The following is a 25,105-nucleotide window of genomic DNA, read 5'->3' as shown; positions in this document are numbered from 1 at the left end:
CCAGGGGAGTTAAAGAGGAATAGGCTAGTTTGCCATGCACCTCCTCGAAGACGAGTTTGAAAAGGGCTCTCCTAAACCCATCAGGAAGGTAGGGAGGATGGGCAGTAACTCCCCTGGCAAAAGAGTTAAAGTTAAGTGTGAGGATTGTGTCCTGATGTGTGAGGATAAGAAGAAAGTAATGAGATTTCAGGTCTAGGTAGATTGTGCAAACCTTTGAAGACTAACTGCTAGCCCAGGTTCACAAACCAATTTCTAATATAAACCCAACCTATCGAGGTTTCACACCTCTCTAGTCCCAATCTAGAAAAACTGCAGCAGCATTAAACATTCCCTCTGTTCTCACTGTCTATCTCCTTATCTTATCTTTCATGAGAGAGGAGGAAAGGGGTGTGCTTCATAATGTTGCAGTGATGATGCATGCTGATGAGAATAAGACAATATTTGTTGCAAGCATATGTAGTCTAGATTCCACACCTCTGATCTAAACATTTTTTCAGTACAAAACTACTTGCTGGTATTTTGGTGATACACAACGATTGTTGGATTTGAGTACTTCAACACCAACCATCTATAAATCTGTATTCTTTTAAAAGTCTTTTTGCTTACCCTAAGAAATGAAAACAAATACAGTAAAATTAAACATCTAAGGTTTGTTATTTTTTTTACTAACATAGTATACATTATAACAGATATGAAACATATTCAAAGACTGATCAGACCAATGTCTTGTAGACATGGATATTCAAGTATGAAAATATTTGAAGTGTCTAACCCAGTTCATGCCATATCAAGGATAAAAACATTAAATAAATCCTATTATGTCAACTATAGTAATAATGAGCAACTACAGGTGTAATAAAGTTTAAGGCTAACCTTTTCAAACCAAGCTGCCTAAAGTTAAACTAAATTCATGCTTAGGCTCATAAATAAAAGTGGCCTTCTCTTCAGAGGTGCTGAACACCTGCAGCTTGTACTGACTTCCTTGAGAACTGTCAGGGCTCAGAACTTGAGCTAGTTGGGAAAATGGGCGGGGGGGGGGGTGTTTCCCCCCAGTGGAAAACTTTGTTTAAATGAGATTTGTTTTTCTTACAAATTTTCCATGGAAAAATTAATATTTCTGCTGAAAACTGAAATATTTTGATTTGGAAATACCAATGCAGTGCCTCATGCTCCCATTCTCAATAAGTCAGGCTCCCGGGTTGGACTACATCTCCCATTATACACCACATTGTTCTAAGTGAGAAGAGGCAGTGCATCGTGGCAGTTCCATGGGTGTAGAACAGCGGTTCTCAAGCTTTAGCAATCCGAGGACCCCCATTTTGATTTAAAATTTTTCAAGGACGCCTCCCACCCCCACTCAGCCCTTGCCCCGCCCCTTCTCCAAGGCCCCGCCCCCCACTCCATCCCCCTCCTCCGTTGCTCACTCTCCCCCACCCTCACTCACTCTCACCAGGCTGAGGCAGAAGGTTCGGGTGCAGGCTCTGGGAGGGAGTTTGGATGCAGGAAGGGGTGTGGATGCCGGCTAGGTGGGGCTTACCTTGGGCAGCTCTCAAAAGTGACCGGCACATCCCTCTGGCAGTGGCTCCTAGGCGGGGGGGCCAGATGGCTCCACATGCCGCCGCTGTCCACAGGCAGTCCCCACAGCTCCCATTGGCTGCAGTTCCCAGCCAATGGGAGCTGTGAAGTTGGCATTCAGGGCAGGGGCAGTGCACAAAGACCCCTGGACCCTCCACCCTAGGGGCCGCAGGGACATGCCAGCTGCTTCCCTGAGCGGCGCAGAGCCAGGGCATGAAGGAAGCCTGCCTTAGCCTTGCTGCACCGCCCCCGTCTCCTGAGCATGCCCCATCCCTGCTCCTCCCCCTCCCTCCCAGAGCCTTCTGCACACCGGGGAACAGCCGGGGAGGAGGAGTTGATCAGCAGGGCCCACAGACACCCTAGAGTGCCCTTGGGCACCCTTAGGGGTCCGTGAAGCCCAGTTTGAGAAATGCTGGTGTAGAACGTCATGGGAGATTAAGCCTGGCTGGGGAGCTCGGTCCATAGAAGGAAATAGGAGCAGAAGGTGCTTGAACTACAACTTCCATGACGTACCACAGCAGCATTTCACATTCAAAATATTTTGGTTTTCTGCTGAAAACGTCTCACTTTTCAAACATTCAGTTTTTCAATGAAAAAAAATCAGTTTTCCTGCAGAAAGCAGATACTTTTCATGAAAATTAATTTAGTCAATAATCCAATTTGCCATCCAAAAAACAGTTTTTATGGAAAATTTGACCCTTCCTACTCAGCCTCTGAAATCACGTCACTTTATTCTCATCTTTATTGAAGTCAGTACAACAACAGTGATTTATGCTGCCTGCAGATCTGGCCCCTAGGTTTCAAAATGATGGCCTTTACCTCTAGCTGCTCAGTAATCACCCCCACTGATATAAAATATACACAGTATAATATGGATTAGGCCTTGTGTTGTCTTGAAGTAGGGATCTCAATGTACAATCCCTCTTTTGGCTTCATGCATCTTTGGTGCTGAAGTTTAGTGATCATTCCTAATTTATCAAACTAAACACTACATGAGCCGTAACCCCATCCTAGATTTGGCCGGTGTTTTGGTACGTTGTCCACCATTATTTTGCTATATACACCAACGTACTAACCCAAGATGCTTTAGTTAACATAAAAGAATGTCTAAAACTACTTGAATAGTATTACTAAATTGTTAACAGCATTCTCATAATTCTTGTGACACCATAGCGATAAGTGCTCTGTTGTAACACTGATTTTTTTAAACTGACTTTAAAATATTTGAACATGTATTGTAAGAATTGTAGGGAAAAGAGCAAAATCAGTTATTGCTAATCCTTTCTAAAATACATTTTAAATTTAAACATTTAAATTCAAAGTATCAACAAGACCAAATCCCTGGGACAACTGATAAGTTTTAAACCCTCTTAAACTCTCCAGTAGCCACATTATGATGGCTTTAGTGACACAAAGGTGTTGGGTTGTTTTTCAGGCAGGAAATGGTCTCTAAGTAAAGAGTAAAATGGGTCAGCCCACAGGACTGTTTTGTGATCTCTTATAGAAAACCACAATCTTTGAACAGGAAAATCCTAGTGAGTACTGAGGACGCTGTGGGTGAGGCTACAACTATCTTCCCACCTCAAAACAAGAAGCATTTGAGAAAAACAGATAAGAATCCCCCTACAGAATGTTTTCTTCAAAACTCTTGGAACTCATTTTTAATATAAAGCATTTTCTCAATTGCTTTTTTGTCCCCAACTGTTGTGGGCCTTGGAAATTCTCTGAATTCAATGTGATTTCTTCCATAATCAATATATAATTTTAATGTAGTAGAATTACACAACAGTTTCATTTAATGTCATATATATATATATAAAAGAGTATCCAAATGAAATTTTTGCAAAATGGGGTATTCAAACATTAAATTAATCCAATAATGCAAAAGCAAACTGATCTTGGAAACACAAGAGGGGTTCCTACACCAAAAATATTTAAACACTTCTAACAGCTCCTTTTATTCCTCCTGTTAGGTCTTGAAATATTACCAGACACCTACTAAATAGAAGCTGATATGAAAGATGGAGGCAGGGCTACCAGTAAGGGTTCAAGCATCTTGGCTGCTGATCAAAACTTTACAAATCAACAGCAGTGGGAAGCTGACATTCTTGTCAGTTTCACTCCTTTCTAGGTTCTAAATTGCAAGGGTCATATTGCTCAATGCTATGTCATTTTCACTCTGCTCCTTCTTGGGAAATCTATGAGCAGTGGAAAAGACTTAAAATGTTTGCAGACTCAGGAAGACAACTCTGTATTAGTAATAGTCTCTTCACATTTGGAAGGTTATCTTTGCTTGGAATACATATATAATAAAAGCTTGCATTCTGCATAAATTGATGGTATGTGCCCTTTCACTGACAAGGAAAGCTTCCCTCTCACTAGTGGTAATCAGATAAGTCAATTTTTCAAGCATACAATTTTCTTTGACCTAGAAGTGATTCTGATAGGTTCCATTCCCTCTCTTTGGCCATTCTTCCTCCACCCACTTCAGCAGCACTTTCACAACATCCATTCTTTGATATAATTTACACAGATCAATCAATTGTTCCACAGTCCTGTCACTGTTCCGCAACAAAAATTCCAACGTAGGGCTTTGTTGTTTCTGTTCCAGGAAACACAATTCATCATAGGTCATTCCCCATTTGCTTGCAAAATTTCTCCAGTTTTTTACTGTAGGGTGGCATGGATCCAACTTTATTCTCATTGTGTACAACAAGTCCTCATCATTGAGCAAGTCACTGATGGTTGGAGCACGGGACAAACATAAGGAGCAGGTGCCATTTTCTTTGCAGGAGCTCCTCATATCTACAATTATAAACATTACATTGAAAGGTTAGAATCTGTTCTGTCTTCCATGGCTTCTTTTTATGGCACAAACCCTCAGGCAATGCTGAAGAATATCATGTTGCTTAGAACTATTTCTGAAATAATAATGGGGATATAAAGTTTTTTTCCCTATTGAATTAAACTACTTTTAAGTTTTGTTGATGTTTTTCTTTGCTGTACACTGAAGATAAAACCAAAGAACAATAATTTTTAAAAATATACACATTCATTTATAACAAGGGTGTCAAACTGATTCCACTTTTCACTATGATGTGTGGGCTGGGCTACATGGCCTGAAGAATTTCCTTCACTTTATGGAAATTGCCATAACTTTCACTTGCACAGCCAACAGTGCTATACAGAAAGGATCTCTGTTAACATCTCATCTAGATAAATGTTACAATTATGTTGGTAGATGTCACAGCCTGGCTTAGTGCATCCAAAATGCCATCTTTAGAACAGTGCAGACTTAAGAAAATATTTGATGGTCTTCTTTCAGTAGAGATTCTCTTTGCTAATGGACACACACAAAGCAAATGCCTAATATGTCCAATGATACTAAAGTGCACCTTTCTGTTGTGTTCTGTGAAGGGAGATTATTTCAAATCTATGTAACTGAGGCAAATGCTTAGAAAAGTATTCACTTCGAATGGTATCCCTATTTTCTTCATGCAGCTAAAGAGCTGGCTGAAGCTCAATGAATTACTTTCTGGATATGAAAGTATGGTGGTGAAATATTCTTTATTGTAATGACACCAGAGATTGCCATTTAAAAGTCTTCCAGAAAGAATCAAAAGGGTCCTAGAGAGACACTAAAAATGTAACTTCTATTAGTTTGTGCAGTAACAGCCTAGAAGAAGGCAAAAGCCAGCATTAGTAATATTGACCTGCAAATACTTTTTATTAGGCCTTACTCCATCCATCAGGCCTATTGTGTGAAAGTATGCTAGGACACTTCTTCAACAGTTAGGCTTTTGGAGGGAAATGGGTAAACCTTTAACTTTGCCATGTAATGGATGAAGAAAGAGAGAAGCCCCCATGCTCAAACTGACACTACAACAGAAAGGTGGATAATGTGCACAGCTTATAACCACTTGACCTTTTAAAACTTCTGTTTACCATACAAGTTTGAAAGAGGAATATAAAACCAACCATATTCAAATTAAGTCTGGAAAAACAGATGCTGCAAGAGGAAGTATTAATCAAAAGACTGATGGAAATAATGAGTACACAATATCAAGGATTGGTTTAGGTACAATTAGAATAGGAGACGTGAATGGTTTAACTATAAAAGGGCAAATCATATATTCAAAACCACCTACTCTCATAGATAATCCCACTTGTTAATTATTTTCTATTTTTAGGGACGTCCCCAGAGCTGATCTCAGTGTCCGTTGGGTGTGGCCCTGCCTGTGTGTGTGCTGGAGAAGGCTTAATAGCCTGGCTCAGCCAGACAGGTAAAAAGGGGGCCCATGTCGGCAGAACAGGCAGGCTCAGTGGTATCTCAGCACATCAGGTGGCACCTTAGGGGGTCCAACCTGTCACAATGTGCAACAACACAGTTTTATGAGAATATATAGTCACCCATGGAGGGGACGCACAAGCTCTCATGACCTAGAATCACAGAAATGTAGGGCTGGAAGGGAGCTGGAGAGGTCATCAAGTGCAGCCCCCTGTGCTGAGGCAGGACTAAGTGAACCTAGACCATCTCTGACAGGTGTCCTTTGGTCTGGAATGGGCGACAAGGGATGACCACTTGATAATTACCTGTTCTGTTCATTCCCTCTAGGGCACCTGGCATAGACCACTGTCGGAAGACAGGATACTGGGCTAGATGGACCATTGGTCTGACCCAGTATGGCCGTTCTTATGTTCTTATGTCTGTCAGACCTTTTTTTAAGAACCTCCAATGATGGAGATGCCACAACCTTTCTTGGAAGCTTATCCCAGAACTTAACTACCCTTATAATTACAATTTTTTTCCTAATAGCTAACCTAAATCTCCCTTGCTGAAGATTAAGCCCATTACTTCTTGTCCTACCTTCAGTGGACATGGAGAACAATTGCTCACTATCCTTTTGATAACAGCCCTTACCACATTTGAAGATTGAAATCAGGCCCCCTCAGTCTTCTTTGCTCAAGACTAAACATGCCCAGGTTTTTTTTAACATTTCCTCATAGGTCAGTTTTTCTAAATCTTTTATCAATTTTGTTGCTGTCTTCTGGACTCCCTCTAATTTATTTAAATCTTTCCTAAAGTGTAGTGCTCAGAATTGGTCACAGTACTCCACCTGAGGCCTACTAGGGCTGAGTAGAGGGAGACATCTCTGCTTTCAGGCATTCCATAAGGCCTTGCAGGTTTTTTTTATAGCTAAATATAAAGGTATATAAGTAATACCGCTTTCCTTGTGATGAAGTCAATGGGCCAAATCCTGCTCACTTTACTCTGGTATGAGCAAAGCTAACTCCATTTGACCTAACTGAAGTTCTGGCTGTGCAGAGAATGCATTATTGGCCCCTATCTTAATTTCATCTCATTCTGCTGTGTGTGCTCAGTGAGGTGAATTTCATAAAAAAAAAATTGACGAGCAGTTTGTAGCTATCTATAAATCAAATAAACTTCTGGCACTATGCCCTGCACGGAATATTAAAAGCAAAAGAGAGAAGCCTCATATACTCTGGATCCCCAAGCCTTTCTACGTAATTCTAAACATCATCCTCACAAAGACTTTTCTGAAGAAAATCTATCATAAAAAATAACTACATACATATATGGTAAAGCCAATAAATTACCTGAAAGTGATTCTCCAGTATTGCTTTGACTATCACTCTCTTTTGGCTACAAACAAAAAGTAACCTTGAATTAAAATCATGTATTCAAATAACACGCAATAACTTTATTGATCTAGTTTACCAAGTGGAGAGTCAGTTTAGAAAGATACTGACTTAACTGATTAACTGAACAGAAAATACTTTTTGTGTATGTGTCTGTGTTTCCTGACAATTTGCAAACTTTTTATGCAACATATTTACATTTTGATTCATCCTATGATATAGGGTTAGAGTTTTAAACAGTTCTTGCACTGACCTATCATTTTCACTCTCAGTAGTGACAGGTTTGTATTAAAACTATTTGTGAACAGAACAGAAAAGAACAGCACCGTGTATGTAACTATAAATCTCTGCTGATCAGTCTTGGGGTTGCTCCCACAGAAATTCATGACAGCAGTGGATAACATGTTAAGTGAAGACATCTACAATCTTCAGGCTAATTTCACCTCTCAGTTACACCAGTACAAATTGGGAGTAACACCTTACTGTTACACTGGTGTAAGTAGGGTGACCAGATGTCCTGATTTTATAGGGACAATCCCGATTTTTGGGTCTTTTTCTTATATAGGCTCCTATTACCCCCCACTCCCTGTCCCGATTTTTCACATTTGCTGACTGCTCACCCGAGGTGTCAGTGACCCCAGAATTGGACCTTATGGTTATAGACATGTTGAATGTTAGAAAACTGTTGAATGACTCACTATCCTTATGATTATGCAGTACCACACTCCATCTTGTATATTTGGAATAGTTCGTGCTCTCTCTCCCATGCTATCCTGGCTTGTTTAATTTTCCTTAATGACATTTTATTGATGTTAGTTCATTAAAGTACTCAGTGTTTGAAAATGGTAGGTTGGGCAATGTACAACAGTTACAAGGTGACTTTCTGGCATATAGGCATGAAATATTATTGCAGAATTGCAATTAAGGGTCACTAACGTGCCATAATCTTGGGGGGAGTCCTTAGAATTTTTTTTATAGAGTACCTACAGCTTTTCAGTGATTCAGATTGTTTGACTTAGAAGATTTCCATGTCCCATCTTTTTTATTAGAGGGTGGGCCAGATCCTCAGCTTGGCAGAGCTTCTTTAAAGGCTTTTTATATATAGGAAATAGTTCTAGACAAGGGCTGGAATTGAATATTTCTGCTGGCTCAGTTCAAAACCTTCTTTCTTTTGAAGCTAATGTTCACTCAACTGCTTTTTGTCAGCTAATTAAATGTAGAGAAAATAATGTAATAGTTTGAGGTGACAACATGTGTCATTGCAACATCTATATTCCTTGAAAGCAACATCTAACACCCAAAGGAAGGCACTATGACCCTGTGGCTGAGGCAAACTGAAATGAGTAAGGGAGTAAGAAGACATGAGCAGCTGCCCTCACTCGTTGTGTGGGTGCAAGCCCAGATAAAATGGTTTGAAGATGAAAGCAGAAAGGGTTTCCTCTTTAGACAAGTGCAATAAAATACAGCAGACTTTTGTATAGTGTCATTGATTCAAAAGTATCATAGAGTACTTCACTGCATTTTGCAGGCTGTGCATGCAAATACAAGTAAACTGTGTAGGTTACAATACATCATAACAAGATGCCCTATTCCTACTGACACTGTATTATTAAATCCATTACAAATAGTTGTGCTTGGAAGGATTAGATTATTATTTGTAAACATCAATTTCACCATTGAGAGACAAACTGACAAAAATATATTTCCATTGATAAAAATCAAGATTTACAGATAGGCAAAGAAAAAAAAATGCTGCTTGAGAACTTATTCCAGTTTCATTTAGGGATATTTATTTTGTACATTTTCATATGTGCCAATCTGGGTTTTAACGGTTTTAAAGCGTTAATTTTTTGAATCTCATATCTATTGTCATTACATAATTATTGTTTGACCTTCCCAATTGTCTGACACACCCCATCACTTCCCACAACTGTTAAAATTTAAATGCATAAAAATTAAAAAATGCTTAAAATAATCATTGATATTGTCCATCAAAATTATAAAAAAATAAAAATTTGATTTTTGCAAACCCTATAACCAGTAGAGGTAGTTTCAGCTGATGTGGTGAACACATATACACACATGATCTCATCCAATTACGGGGAAAGTAAATTTGTACAAGATATTCTATCAAAAATTCCCCACATTTCCCCCAAAAGGGAACATTTGCATGCTATTTTCACTATCTCCCCTGCCACACCCACTACTGCAGTGGGCCGGATGGTCACAAATGCAGATGAGTTTACAGATTTCTTTCTGTTCTCTAATGCACAGTCTTCCACATCACAAAATGATCACAGTGTTTGGTACATGCTCAAGAAAGGTTCAACAATGGATGCACCCCCCATCAAAGTAAGAGGAAAGTACTTGCCATCTTCTCCAAGTACTTTCCTCCTCTTACCAGCATCATTTCAGCTGTAGCTAGATAGAATGTCAGCCCCGGGCTTTTCATTCAGCAGCTTTTAACTCAGGATCTTGAACAATGACTGTCTAAAAACGTTGGCCAGAACTGGATGTCTTGCTCTTGAATATAGAGATAATTTACGGTCATATTATGATATGAATCTGGTTGAGAAGTGTCTATGAGTAAGTCAATGGGTGTTTGATATATCGGAATTGCAGTTTTGCCAACCCAAGCATTGAAAAATTGAGTCTGGCCCAAAATCTGGAGAGTAAATTAAAAATCATGATTTTTTTTTAAAAAAATATTAAATTTGGGTTCTTTTTATTTGTCTTATGATTTCTGAGCCATTAGAGTGCACTCACGTATATTTTCATATTTTTTTTCCTGCAAACATGAGGCCTCAAATCTATTTTTTTTTTAAATGAGAGCCGAGATACTCATCTAAGTGCTTTCAGAAACTGGGGTTTTAACATCAAAAATCTCAAGACTCATGATCAAATCATGACAGTTGGCAATGGTAGGACTGCGACAGCATGGGCAAAGAAGGAGGTAAAGTTTTATTTCCCATGGACTCAGAGTCCTCATTTTTTTTTGTTTAATAAAAAAATATTTTCTTGTAAACTATAGGATTTCAAAAGGCCACTTATTTGTGACATACACATTTTTTATTTTAGCAGTTCAGCTATCTTCCACATATCAACTCTGAAGCACAGAGGCTTATCCAACATCACTTTATTGCAAAGATATGTAACTGTCCATTAAAATATTGCTATTTAACAGGACTATTTTATTGCCCACTAATTAAAAAAACAGCTTTGTTTAGATTTGCAGTTATACATTTGTCTTATGTGTTTGCAGAGGGACCAGAAGAACAAGCTACCCTCCAGGCAAGATAGGCTTTTAGAGGGCCCTACAAATCTAAAGCCAGTGAAACAGCTGTATAGTGAAGTGTTTTGTCACTATAAAAAGCCTTCATTATACCCAGTTTCAGTATAATAGAAGAGGGACTCTCAGGCAACAAATTCTCTCCACTTCATGATAAGAAATCCCTTCTCTCCATGAGATAGTGCCAATCTGTCTTCTCCTCTGCTTAACCCAAAAGAGAAAATCCCCAGGAATTCAGCCTCTAACACTATCTGGTAGGTGATAACTGTGACATGCCAATGGGATTTGCACAGTGTTGCCCATTTACAGTGGAACATTAGAGTGAAGCTTCACTGTGGGAAAAATACTATCTCAAAGTCCATGTATAAGGACTTGATGCAGGGGAGAAATAAGACAACCCCAACCCCAACTCCGAGGCTGCTCTGCAATAACCACTTCCCTGGTTGCAAACCCCTATCTAGGGGAAGTGAAGGCTGGAGGAAAAAATGATGGCTCTGTATAGCTGTGAATTCACTAGCCCTGTTTTTAATCCTATCCCCCATATCAGTGTGAAAGGAATTCTGGTAGAACTGGATTCTGCAGCATGACCCTGCCTGGGCTCCAGGCTCCCTGCCCACTCAGCACAGTGGAACTACATCTGTTCTGCCGCAGGCTGAGTGGGGATGGCGTGTGGGGGCAGGATTTGCCCTTGTCAGAAGAGTTCAAGCCTGGATGCAAATTGAAGCAATTTTGGATTTCCACTGCACTATAAGTACAGCGTCACTAGAACTAGGTTCACTGTAAACAAAACTCAATCCTAAGCAAAGGAGTCAGCACAAGACCTATTCACCACTCAAGTCCCACTTAAGCCCCTCAAATAGGGTGAAATGTACTCTATACACACAGCCTATGCACTCTGTAAGTATAGAGTACATTTCACCCAGCATTCTTAAATGCAAAAAGAAAAGGAGTACTTGTGGCACCTTAGAGACTAACCAATTTATTTGAGCATGAGCTTTCGTGAGCTACAGCTCACTTCGTCGGATGCATACTGTGGAAACTCATGCATCCGATGAAGTGAGCTGTAGCTCACGAAAGCTCATGCTCAGAAAAATTGGTTAGTTTCTAAGGTGCCACAAGTACTCCTTTTCGTTTTGCAAATACAGACTAACACGGCTGTTACTCTGAAACCATTCTTAAATGGATATTCTATTTCCAATCTCATTTTACTGAATGACTCCATGCAGTCTAGAGAAAGTTGTGATTAATATTAATAGCTTTCTTTCATCAACAAAAATAACTTTAAAAGCTTAGTTTAATATGCACTCATGGGTTTCTCAAACAGATAGTTTAAATTTGAAAAGCATTTCCCTTACCTGTTGTATTAGGTCAGAATCTGATGTAAGACTCCTGATGTTAATAGATGCTATTTCCAATGTAACTTTATCTGTTAGGTACTCCTCATCTAAGGCAAAGAGATTCTGAAATGTTGGTCTTTTACCCAAATATAAGCTTAAGTAACAAGACTCTCAAACAAAAAATATGGCAGACTTCATACAAGTCTAACACACAAGATTTAATCGCATACGATAATGGGTCATTGGGAAATGTAAAAGGGATTTAACATAATCTTAAATTGTTAATGACTGGACTGTGCAGATAGAAAGCACTATCAGAGGTCACACATCAGGGTATATGTAAAATGTTTACTCTGCATCTCCAACACTATTATGGATAGCAGGGCTACACTCTTCCTTCAGCAGATTGACCGGGAGCAGCACCAACATAGTGTTTACCCAGCCAATAAATCAAAGATAGCTGAAAAAGTGAAAGTACGTGACAATCAGCAAAACTCCTTTCTCTTTCTAAATGACTTTCTAAAAATTCTCGATATTCTGCCTTCTCCTCTCCCCAAGTTTGGATTATGCTCATCCTGCTCCGGACCCTTCCTGAAGCACACGTACCCCCCACCCCAGGTTTTACTCACTGCACCTTAAAAACTGTCTATACACCTTTGTGAGTATATAGAGGTGGGTTGAAATTCACCCTTATGCATAGGGACAGCACAAAGTCTATTTACCTTTCATCTCCAACTTAGGCTCTCAAAATAGGAATTAAGTGATACATAAGCCTTTTGCCAGTTCTGTGCATAGGGTTGAATTTCACTTTGTGATTAATAAGGCCCCAGTTCAGCAAAGCATTTCAGCATGTGTTTAACTTTAAGCAAGTGTTTAAATCCATATGTTAATTGCTCTACTGACTTGGGATGAACTGTTGACTTGTGGCTGAAAGGAGGTTATCCTAGACATGTCAGATTCCTCCAAGACTCTTATAATGTTGAATGGCTTTTTAGGGATAAAAATGCATATGAGTTTATTATTCTCTCTAGCAATAAGACTCCTATTAAGAAACAGTGGAATGCCTCAACTGTTCTTATCTTTTTGAATACTCTGGTTAGAGGAACGAGACATATATACTGGCTTCCTTACCTCCATATCCCCTTCTGGTTTAAATAAACAAACAAAAAAAGTAAGGATTTTCTTTTCTTCTTTCACTTAGAATTTGCCATTATTTATTAGACCATTGATCCCTAAAATCCAATAGCCTGCCTCTGACAGCAGCTGATATCTGACACAGACTCCTTATTGATGATCTTGAACAGGGTTCAAAAAAGAACTAGATAAGTTCATGCAGGATAGGTCCATCAGTGGGTATTAGCCAGGATGGGCAGGGATGGTGTCCCTAGCCTCTGATTGCCAGAAGCTGGGAATGGGCGACAGGGGATGGATCACTTGATGATTACCTGTTCTGTTCATTCCCTCTGGGGCACCTGACATTGGCCTCTGTCGGAAGACAGGATACTGGGCTGGATGGACCTTTGGTCTGACCCAGTATGGCCACTCTTATGTTAGGATTCAATGGCAAAGAATTCAGCTGACATTTCAAAAGACAACCTCCAAAATTTCACTTGGTCTGTTCTTTTGGCTGTTGCCTCTAATATTTGGGTGAGGCGGTAACTATGATGAAAAAGTGAACTTGGAGAAAAAAAAAATATGGGCCTAATCCTGAAAGGTGATGAGAGCCCTCAACTCCCATTAAAGTTAATTAACTTTAATTAACTTTAATGGGACTTGAGGGTGCTCAACATCTTGCTGGATAAGGCCATATAATTATTTTTAAACAAGGGGCCAGATCCCGTACTCTATTTAGATAACAATTACATTAAAACCAACTGGAATTTTCCCTAAATAACGACTAAAGAATCGGGCCCATAAACCGTATAAAGCAAACTCTTGTAACACATTTTATTCACTTATAGATTCAGCAACATTTATAAAACTATTTTTTTTTCCAAATCATGTTGAATAGTGATGAAAATTCAGGCTCTCGAGCAGATCAAGAGACCAATATCTAAGGAACAATCTAAGGTTAACGTCATACAGTTTCCAAACCCACAACAGTGCTAGACTTTTGAGAAAATTAATTATAAGGAAAATTTTAGACTGCAGAAGTTTACAGAATATTAATAGGTGCTTCACATCACTTCCCATTCTCAGACAGGAAATGTTAAGCTCCATTAATACTTTTATATCTTTACACTGATCATGATGAAACTTCCTTTCAACAGAAAATGCCACAATTTCCATTTCCCTTCAATTTTACTTTTAATTAATTGTATTAAACATGTAGATCAGATTTTAAACAGCTTTGAAACAGTTACATGTTTATTTAGAAATCTGATTTTCTTTGGAGGGGAAGATACAATGAACTAATGCCATAAGAGTAAGAAAAAATACAATTCAGATAGGAAAGCTATAGGGAAATTACCAAAATTTAAGAAATTTTAAGAAAAACCACTTTGAAGAGGTGAGCAGTCTGCCTGCAACTGAACAGGTTCAAAGTACTATACCCTTCTCCCCTCCAATCTATTCCCCTTCTCTTGGTATTCTCAATGGCACCTCATTTCTATTGCTGGCTCCTTCAAGTCTCTTAAATAATCCTCAATCCTCCCTTGGAACCCCAGTTTTAGTTTACCCAGCTCATCAGTCTTTACCCTAACTTTTTCAATGTCTCTTCCCAATTGGATCCTGGATCCGTCCTCAGGCTTTACATGCACCATAGGATTCAGAACACTATGCTTGGAGGAGTACTGAGGCTCAAGGCACTCTCAGGACATTCCTTGGAAGGAAGCCTGCAGCAGGGTCTGGGATGCAAAAATAAAGAAGAGGGAGAGGTCAAGGGAGCTAGTGTGGTAGAAGGATTAAAGGCTTAATGATGGGATTGGTTGGAGGGCTCAGGATCTGATCAGTGCAGAAGTCCACTGAATATTTCTGGGCTCCCAAATGCATTTCTGATCACCTGCAGACACACAGGTAACCCTCTCAAAGCCATTTTTCAAATATTTGTATTTCCCTCTAATCTGGGAATTGTGTGTGTGTATGTGTGTGTGGCATTGGCTTATTATAACTTCCTTCAAAATTGAGAACCAAGATCTTCTGTTGATATAATCAGCTTTTAGACCAAAGCTGAGCTCTGATGGCAAACACCAGAGGTAACATTAATAACACACATTTAAAAAAAAATCATTACACTGCATAAACTGTTACAATGTAAAAATACAGAACAAATGAATAGACTATTTCAGTGTGTTTCGTATACCTATGTACTACAATAATGTACCATATTTATAATAGCTAGAGTTTGCTGTGCTTACCTTTAGGTAGCCGTGTATCTTGGACAGGATACTTTTCTCTCTGTCCAAAAAGACCAAGACATATGTTTGTTATTTCCAGTACTTAATAAAAAGTACATTGAAAACTTTATAGTTACCACTATGCCTTTTTAAAATGGCATTTAAGTTCACATCAATATAGTAATGAATGATTAGAGATGGGCCAAACAGTTACTAACACAGGTAGTTTGGGGATTATTTACAATCCTAAATTATATAGTTTGTTTTTGCTGCAGTTTCTTGAAATGCAATGTGGTTTAGTAGACTGAGCACAGGACTGGGAGCCAAGAAATTCTGAGTTTTAATTTTAGCTCTCTGCCAGTGGCCTCAATTTCTCTGGGTCAGTTTCTCAGCTTACTGGTGTGTATCAAGAGTAGCCACAATAATAAAGATGGTCCCATTATTACAAGCATTCTTACTAAAGAACAATGAAAGGTCTCTTTGCTTGCAAATTAAAATTAAAACCTGATTAAAATGCAAAACTAAAATACAGCTACCCAGTTTATGGACATATCTGCTGATTTACAACACAAACATATTCCGACTTCTATGCTACAGTTTACTACGAGACCTAGACATCTGCTTGCTCCCACGTTACCTCTAGCAGCGTCTAAAGACAAGAAGACGCTTCCATCAGTTTTTTACAGACTCTCACACCAAACAAATTAAAATCCTCCTCATTTAGAAACAAAATAATTAAAAAAAAATAACTTGCATTTGTATCAGACAAATATAATAACTCAGTTAGAGTTAAATTATTCCTTAAAGACAGTTGAAGATCAGAGTCTTTAATTTAAGCAATCACACACCACAAAATGGCAGTAACAACCCCATTCCTACATCAAGGTCTGCTAGCATGGACCTGTGCAAAGTCCCATTTATTTCAGTGGGACTTCACACATGCTCAGAAGTTGGCACTAATGGATCACAATACAGGATCAGGACCTAAATTACCAAACTGATTTTCCCAAAAAAGCCACAGGCTAAGGTCAATATTTACACTTCTTCTCTGTTTTCTGCTGATACTTCAGTACTAGGTTTCTGAATTGGAAGAAGTCCCCCCAGGAAAATAATCGCTTTCCCTCTCATTATTCATGTTGCTGCGTGACAAATCCACAATTTACAAACAAGATAAGGTACTTTTAAAAACACCCATACTGATACATTATACACTAATCTACTCTGGGCTGCATAACATATTTATCATCAGTCTCTTTTTTTATTTACTGTTACCCAGAGTAAACAACCTAGAGCCAAATTCAAAGAGTCTTTTTAAAGATTACAGAGCATTTAAATATTCTTTTTACCCAATATACTCCATGTGCCAGCATAAGATTTGCTTCTCTGAATATCCCAGGACACACCAACAAAGAAAAGCATGCAGTGAAGGTTGTAAATCTATTAGTCAGTAAAACATCTCTTCACTCAGTTCACCCCCACATCTAGCAGAGCCTTGTTTTTTGTCACATGCATTTCTAATGCCTTATCTAGCTATCAGCCAAAACATTTAAAGGAAGTGCTTAGACTATATATAAACAATAATTAAGTTTCTGGGTGAAGATCTCATACCAATTTCTAGGGAGATGCACAGTACTATTATTACTGTTTGTACTATAGCATCACCTGGAAACTCCAACAGAGATCATGACTCCTGTATGATACATGACACTGTATAAGCACCTAGTGAGAGAAAGTCTTATCTGAAAAAGATTACAATCTAAATGTGGGTTTCACCCATGATTATTTATTGATTTATTCAAGATACATTTGATGCAATGATTCATTTTTTTAATTTACAACTGAGTTGAAGTTATCTGCATAACATTTCATTGTGTACAATGGTGTTAATTACCTAGTAGACAATCATGTGCCCGGTTTCAGCCAAGCATACTCTTGGGTTTTTGAGAGCATCCCAGAATTAAATATCTGTAAAAAGCTATAAACTAAATATTAGATAACCAAGTATTAAAGTTATATTGGAACAAAAGCAGACACACCTACCATTTCTAATGGAAAAGTGCTTGGATCTGTATCTTCCACAGGCTCTTTTGCAGCATGATCTGCCAGAAGAAATAAGTAAGCTTTTTCATGTTCCTCAAACTATGTCTGTTTGGTCACTCATGCACTTTCCCTCACCAGCTCACCAAGATGAAACTGTACATCAGTTACACAGGAGTTCATTTACGATGGGAACACGTCATAAAGTATAAAGGGTTAGTCACAGGTGCTAGCTGACAGATGAGAAATTCTTCTCAACAATACCATCAGAGGTTATATCTGGTAACAGGTAGGTGCAAATAAATATTTTAAATTATTATTTTAAAAATATCATAAATAGTTCAACAATAAATAATTAAACCAGAAAACAGCTAAAATGGATAAAACATTCCTTTCTCTGAATAGCTGTACTCAGTTGTGCATTAGTGGCCTTCTCCAAACAGGGAAATACCCCATATAAGAAATTAATAATGAAGAGGACTAATATAGTATTATAACAACAGAATATAGCTCAAAACTTAATGGGAAAGTAAATTTGGACTAAAGATGAACTATATTTAGTGCTTCTGTTTTTCGGAATTTATTAATTTCATTGGGGGAGTATTTTTAGCAATTTTTGAATTTTATGTGGATGGTTCAAAAATTGAGATTTTGGTGGCTTTCCCTTTCAATATACTATAATGAGTAATGTATACTGTAGTATATACTCCAGTGAGTAATCTCTCTATAATGTTCCCTCGAGCACTTTAATGTAATATTGCTTCAATCAGTACTATGTTAAATTACACTAAGGAACCATTAGTGTACACCAGCAGAATCTATTCTATGCAGACCCACTGCGGTTCCTGGCCAATTGGAGCTGTGGGGGCAGCACTGGGGAGGGCGGGACGCAGTGGATTTGCATGAAGCTTCCCTGATTGCCCTGGATGCCTGGCAGCCCTATTTATACGGCATTTGGGAGCAAGCCTTCCAGCCCTAGTTTCCAGACTTGTGCTGGTGGGGCTTGTGCAAGCATGCTAAAAATAGCTGTGTAGATATTGCTTTGATGTTGCAGCTTGGGCTGGAGTTTGGGCTCTCAGGCCCCTGCAAGCCTGAGAGCCTGAGCTCCATCCCAAGCTGCAGTGTCTACACAACTATTTTTAGCACGCTAGCACAGGCTCCACCAACACAATACTTTGAACCCTAGTTGGGAGGCTCCCAGATGCAGTGTAGACATACCCTTCAAGGCCCAGTTAGCCTGGGAAGTGAATGACAAAGGTCATAATGTAAACTCCGAGTTCTGTAGTGGCAATGAGTTGGATGGCCCCTGACACGTCCCCAGAATACTGGACATTCTGGTACTTCCAGGAATGGTGTTGGTAGCCCCCACCTACATGATCCTGCCCCCACCAGTATGACTTCCCACATATCCTGTCATGTGGGGGCAGAGCGGCATGCTCTTCAAAATGGCTTTCTCCATTCAGTTTTGTCTCAGTACCAGACAGGGGACAAACCACAGAAAAACAGGACTGTCCGGCTTAAAACTGAAGAAATGGCTAGTCTAGCAACGGGCTGCATGGCTACTAGTCTGTCAGCTCAATCTAAACATGTTTTTAATAGGGCTGTCAATTATTCACGGTTAACTTACGTGATTAACTAAAAAAAATTAATCGTGATTAAAAAATTGCAATTAATTGCACTTATAACAATAGAATACAAATTGAAATTTATTAAATATTTTTGGATGTTTTTCTACATTTTCAATATTGATTTCAGTTACAACACAGAATACAAAGTGCACAGTGTACACTTTGCGTTATTATTTTTCATTACAAATATACGCACTGTAAAAATGATAAACAAAAGAAATAGTATTTTTCAGTTCACCTCATACAAGTACTGAAGTGCAATCTCTTTATCATGAAAGTGTAACTTACAAATGCAGATTTTTTTGGTTATATAACTGCACTCAAAAACAAAACAGAGTAAAACATTAGAGCCTACAAGTCCACTCAGTCCTATTTCTTGTTCAGCCAACTGCTAAGACAAAGAAGTTTGTTTACATTGACAGGAGATACTGCTGCCTGCTTCTTATTTACAATGTCACCTGAAAGTGAAAACAGGCATTCGCCTGGCACTTCTGTAGCTGGCGTTGCAAGGTATTTACATGCCAGATATGCTAAACATTCGTATGCACCTTCATGCTGCGGGCACCATTCCAGAGGACATGCTTCCATGCTGATGATGCTCTTTAAAAAAATAATAGGTTTCAGAGTAGCAGCCGTGTTAGTCTGTATCCCTAAAAAGAAAAGGAGTACTTGTGGCACCTTAAAAACTAACACATTTATTTGAGCATAAGCTTTCGTGGGCTACAGCCCACTTCATCGGATGCATGATGCTGATATAAATTTGTTAGTCTCTAAAGTGCCACAAGTACTCCTTTTAAAAAAAAAATGCGTCAATTAAATTTGTGACTGTACTCCTGGGAGGGAGAACTGTATGTCTCCTGCTCTGTTTTACCTGCATTCTGCCATATATTTCATGTTATGGCAGTCTTGGATGATGACCCAGCACATGTTCATTTTAAGAACACTTTCACAGCAGATTTGACAAAACGCAAAGAAGGTACGGATGTGAGATTTCTAAAGATAGCTATAGTACTTGACCCAAAGTTTAAGAATCTGAATTGCTGTCCAAAATCTGAGAGGGACAAGGTGTGGAACATGCTTTTAAAAGTCTTAAAAGAGCAACACTCTGCTGCGGAAACTACAGAACCCAAACAACCAAAAAAGAAAATCAACCTTCTGCTGGTGGCATCTGACTCTGATGATGAAAATGAACATGCAGCAGTCCACACTGCTTTGGATTGTTATCAAGCAGAACCCATCATCAGCATGGACGCTTGTCCTCTGGAATGGTGGTTGAAGCATGAAGGGACTTATTAATCTTTAGCGCATCTGACACATAAATATCTTGCAACACCAGCTACAACAGTGTCATGCGAATGCCTATTCTCACTTTCAGGTGACATTGTAAACAAGAAGCAGGCAGCATTATCTCCTGCAAATTGTAACCAACCTTGTTTGTCTGAGTGATTGGCTGAACAAGCAGTAAGAATGAGTGGACTTGTAGGTTCTAAAGTTTTACATTGTTTTATTTTTGAATGCAGTTTTTCTTTTACATAATTCTACATTTGTAAGTTCAACTTTCATGATAAAGAGATTGCACTACAGTACTTGTATGAGGTGAATTGAAAAATAAAATTTTTGTTTTTTACAGTGCAAATATTCATAATAAAAAATAAAGTGAGCACTGTACACTTTGTGTTCTGTGTTGTATTTGAAATTAATATATTTGAAAATGTAGTAAACATGCAAAAATATTTAAAATAAATGGTATTCTATTGTGGTTTAACAGCATGATTAATTGCACGATTAATTTTTTTAATCACTTGATAGCCCTAGTTTTTAATTAAAAGTGACATTTCTGGGCCTACTTTTGGTGACATAAGCTTTAATAACGACTGCATTTGTGACACTGGCAATAAGGAATCCAAATCAATTCAATGTGCCTTTACTGGCATGACAAGGTGTGCAAGTGTTGCCAAAGTGCAAGAAAATATCAGAGAAGAAGTCGGCCTAAAAAAATAGGGGCCATGGAAAAGGGCCCCTGGATATTCCCAATCCATAGTTTGTTAAAAAATCAGACCCTCCAAAAAACTATGTGCACTTGGAAAAGTAAGTGCACTTCTAAGTACCATGCAGAGTTGTAAAGTAGATGCTACCATAACTGGCCTAACCAAGAAGGTGACAGGATGCCCTGCATCTTTAAGAGCAGTTGAGGGCCAGGTCCAGGGCCAGCCAATCCTGTTCCAAGGTATGGCCCCTTGAAGTTAATTATGCATCAGAGGGCTCATACTGGCCTTAAGAGAGACTTTTTTTAAAATTCTTAATGAAGTCCTTCTTGGTTTACAAATCCTCTCCTTTATCCATATTCTTCCTCCTCCTATGTAAAAGCATTATATACTTGCAATGCTGCCAGACCTGCCACTTGAAGAAATATCACTGCCTGCACTTCAGAAGACAGATTCTCCACCGGTGTAAATCAATATAGCTCCCTGTCCCTAAGTTAAGTGTACTCTCCTTGCCAATGAGAGAAACAACAAACTTTTGCTTAAACAGCGAATTCAATGGACTTGAAGGAAGTAATGTTTCTGGCTTGATGTAATTTCTAATAACATGGAAGATTTAGCAAGCATTCAGGAGTCGGGTTCGTTAAGCAAGAAGGCTTAACTCTTCTGTTAACTGCACAAGCACTCATTTCGCATTGAGCCTGCTCAGGCTTCTGCAACTAGCTGGGCAAGGTCAGAGTCATAGCTCAGATATTAGCATAGTCACCGCCATTATTATTAATTATTTACAATACAATAACACCTAAAGACCCCAACGGAGATGGAGATCTCATTGCGTTAAATGCTGCACATACATAGTAAGAAGCAGTCCCTGTCCGGAACAGTTTACAACCTACACAGACACTACTATCCGTTATTTCCACAGCCAGACGTAAACTAATAATACGATGCATTATGACATAAGAACTTGCAAATGATGTAAGAAGTTTATTTATTTAGAATTAGATTTATTTAGATTTTTCTTCTGATTAGCTCTTTCCAGGGAGTTGTAAGGCACCTCAGCATTCTGAAGTGTGTTTACAGCCGCAAAGGATAATTGGTTATGCTGACTTATTTTTGACACATTTTTATCACAGTTTAGAGTGGTCATTTTATTCAAGTACCTTTTGCTGCCTTTAACATTATTTAGGTTTTAAAAAAACTCCTGTGTTAGCTATTTGGATATCCAGAGTGCCAATTTTGTTTCAGATGTGTGGAATCCCATCCGATGATCCCTCTCCCCAGATCTGCTTTTGGCACTGGCAAGAAAAGCCTGGGATGAGATGACAAGAGCTATGTGATAGTATCATTTTTCACCATTTTTTAGAAGAATTTCCAAACGTAGAAAAGAGTGATATTTCTCTACATCCAGCAACGAACAAGCATTTTTGGTGAAAAGTGGCAGAATTCTATAATGGAAATAACTTTTTTCCACTTGCAAAAATTCTTTGTTGTGGAAAACACCAAATTATTTAAGAAACCCCAGAATGTATTACTTGTTGCAGGAAAGAGTTTAATGCTTTCTCCCATTGTTTAGGGATAACTTGTTTGTATGACAAGTTTTAGTTTTAGGCCCTTTTAAAATATGTATATCTTAGACACTGAAAAGGGCCACTCCTGTTGATTCTCCTAGGTCATTTCTCTTCAGGGCTATCAGCAAACAAAGATCAATATGAAAACTTAATATAAATTTTTCTCTGACTCAAATAAATATGATCATACAAGAAAGAAAACAAATGGATTTTTATTATTCTTAGTCCCTGTACTTTCTTGAACCACTATCGGCCAGAGGAAGATAGGTAGCTTCAAGGCTGAGGGCTTGTCTAATTTAAGAAAACTTGCACCACTGTAATCACATATATGTAGCTCCCTCCTTGTAATATACCTCAGGTGTAGACACTCTACACCAGCAGGTACTGAAGCTTAAACTATTTTAGCATAATTACCAAATTAAACTACACTGGTGTAAACCCCCCTTTGTTGCAGTATAACTACATCAATGTAATTACACTAGTACAAATATTCTTAATGTAGACAAGCCCAGAGACATATTGCCCTAATAAACAAGGAGGCACTGATTAGGCAAATGGGGTCCAGAAATACCATTATAAACATGATGGTGCATTACATACAATTATACTGCAGTGCATTACATTCTGCCTTTTGGGTGAATCTGTATTTGAATCTGTTTACTTTTGGTACTACATCTCTCAGTTTGTTATAAAGGGTGTAAACTCTGCCACTGACTGGACAGAAGTTATTTAAGTGGAAATATTCAAACTCGGGTTTCTAATGGTATGCACTCATATTCATATTTAAGTGCCAGTGGTCATCAAGTTTGAAAATGTTGGTCTTAATCACTTCCTCAAGCCTTGGTTTTAAAGGATAAAAAAGGGGGGGGGGGTGTTTGTGTGGCGGGGGGGGGGGGTGTTGATCGTATTAGCTAGCAAAAAACTAATATGTGTTCTAAACTCTAGTGTAGAAAGGGCATGTGCTAAATTCCACCAGCACAGAACATGCTAAACTGTTAGCTAACACGATTGGGTGTGCGGGGGACTCAGAGCCCTGCTTGTCTAGACAAGGCCAGAAGCCCTGAGTTAACTCCTATAAAATGGGTACAGTGAGTTAAAAAAAGGTAATGCCGCGAGATCCAGAATCCGCAAAACCTCCCTGGCGCAGGCAACTTTTTGGACCTCTTTGTAATAGCTTGTGTTGCACCTTTCCGGGTGCTGCCAGGTTTAATTTATTCATGCCTGAGCTAGTGAATCGTAAAACACTGTGAGATCCTCAGAGGTGAGGGGCTATGCACATGCAAAGAATCACTTTTAATATTCGTCCAAAACTCTCCTTCACACACAATGTGGGGAGAGGAGGGGGGGGCTTGGCGGCCTCAGTCAAAAGCAGAGCGGCTTGCTGGGCTTACTTGTGCTAGCTTGAAAGTTTTCATAGGCAAAGTTTCCTTCGGGAGAAAACCTGGCAGCTCTGATCCCATCCCCAGCGTGGCCGGACTAAGAGGGGAGGGGAAAGCCCCTTGTACTGATCAGCTGTGCGCAGAGAACACAGCCCCGCAGCACACGAAGCAAACACACGCGGGGCTAGGCGCAGCGGAAGCGGCTGCGGGCTCTCTCCACCACAGCCCGCGCACAGCAGGGAAGAAAAAGCCGCCCCGGCCCTGAGCAGAGTCAGGCAGGGTCAGTGTCCAGCCCGGGCGCCCGCTCGCGCCGCAGCTCCCAAGCGACGCTCCCGACGCCCTCCTCCAGCCCTGCCCCAGCCGCGCAGACCGGCCGCCCTGCCCTGGCCGCGCGCCGCTCGCGCGCGCGCTCCCGCCCTGTCCCCCGGCCAGACTCCAGCGGGGCGCGCGCACCCTCCGTCCCCGCGGGGCGTGGAGACTTTACCTTCAGGCAGAGGGTCCTGCAGAGAAGCCATCGGGTGGGTGCGTGGGGAGACTGGCAGCCGTGCTAAGCGGAGGCTGCGGATTAGTGTGCGCGCGTAACTGGAAAATCCTCTCCAGCGCGGCCGGGTAACCCCCCACCCTAATGCGAGCGGGCGCTACTGCCTCCCTCTCTGCTTTGCTTTCTTCTCCACTTCCTGGTTGGGTATTGAACGCAGGAGGCGAAGATTCTCTCCCGGGAGCGGAAGCTGCAGGTAGAAGCTGAGGCTGAAAGTGGGCAGAGGTGTGTACGTGCCTGTCACCTCTAGGGGCTCGTCCCCTACCATCAACTCTCATTCAGCGTTCCTTAAAGCCAGGTGTTTTTCTTTGCTCTTCCTCTGTAGTAGTCGTTCTCCCCTGTATAGAGTTGGTTTTTATTTAGATATATACATATGCAAACTATATTCAGGAAAAGAGTTATAGAGTGTGTGTGTGTGTATATACAGACACACACACACACTCTTTTACTCTTTTCCTGAATATAATTTTCATATATATATATATAATTATTCATTATAAAATGGATTCTCTTGTGTAGGAGAGTATATTTATAGAAATGTGTGTATATAAAATACATGAATGTATTTAATATTCCCAGAAATAAATTCTTCTCAATTATGCTAAGATAATGAATTATATATATATATATATATATATATATATATGAAAATTATATTCAGGAAAAAAGTAAAAGAGTGTGTGTGTGTGTATATATATATATACATTATTACTCTTTTCCTGAATATAATTATGCTAAGATAATGAATAAAATCAATACATTTTATTTTAAAA

General features: G+C 39.4%; 1 protein-coding gene across 1 annotated transcript; it reads right to left on the bottom strand.

The window, feature by feature from the left end:
- Window positions 1–1,411: 1,411 nt before the first annotated feature.
- Window positions 1,412–24,522, bottom strand: EDARADD (EDAR associated via death domain). The gene is made up of 6 exons (XM_073338173.2): window positions 24,279–24,522; window positions 17,238–17,296; window positions 15,219–15,258; window positions 11,881–11,969; window positions 7,195–7,240; window positions 1,412–4,380 (listed from the first exon to the last, which is right to left on the bottom strand). Exons 1-6 carry the CDS (start codon window positions 24,307–24,309, stop codon window positions 4,004–4,006), a joined length of 642 nt encoding a protein of 213 aa, XP_073194274.1. The 5' UTR covers window positions 24,310–24,522; the 3' UTR covers window positions 1,412–4,003.
- Between the last annotated feature and the right edge of the window lie 583 nt (window positions 24,523–25,105).

The sequence above is a fragment of the Lepidochelys kempii genome, chromosome 3 (genome assembly GCF_965140285.1).
Source record: "Lepidochelys kempii isolate rLepKem1 chromosome 3, rLepKem1.hap1, whole genome shotgun sequence".
NCBI classification, from domain to species: domain Eukaryota; kingdom Metazoa; phylum Chordata; order Testudines; family Cheloniidae; genus Lepidochelys; species Lepidochelys kempii.
The sequence above is the reverse complement of the archived record's forward strand: the minus strand, read 5'-3'. Positions and strand labels throughout refer to the sequence as shown.

What these genes read in the sequence shown, in the direction of transcription:
- EDARADD (XM_073338173.2), bottom strand. Translation starts at nt 24,309, where the DNA reads ATGGCTTCTCTGCAGGACCCTCTGCCTGAAG. An exon ending in GCACTTTTCCATTAGAAATG is followed by an intron (nt 15,259 to 17,237) that starts GTAGGTGTGTCT and finishes CTTTTTGGACAG; the next exon opens with AGAGAAAAGTATCCTGTCCA. An exon ending in AGATACACGGCTACCTAAAG is followed by an intron (nt 11,970 to 15,218) that starts GTAAGCACAGCA and finishes TCTTTGCCTTAG; the next exon opens with ATGAGGAGTACCTAACAGAT.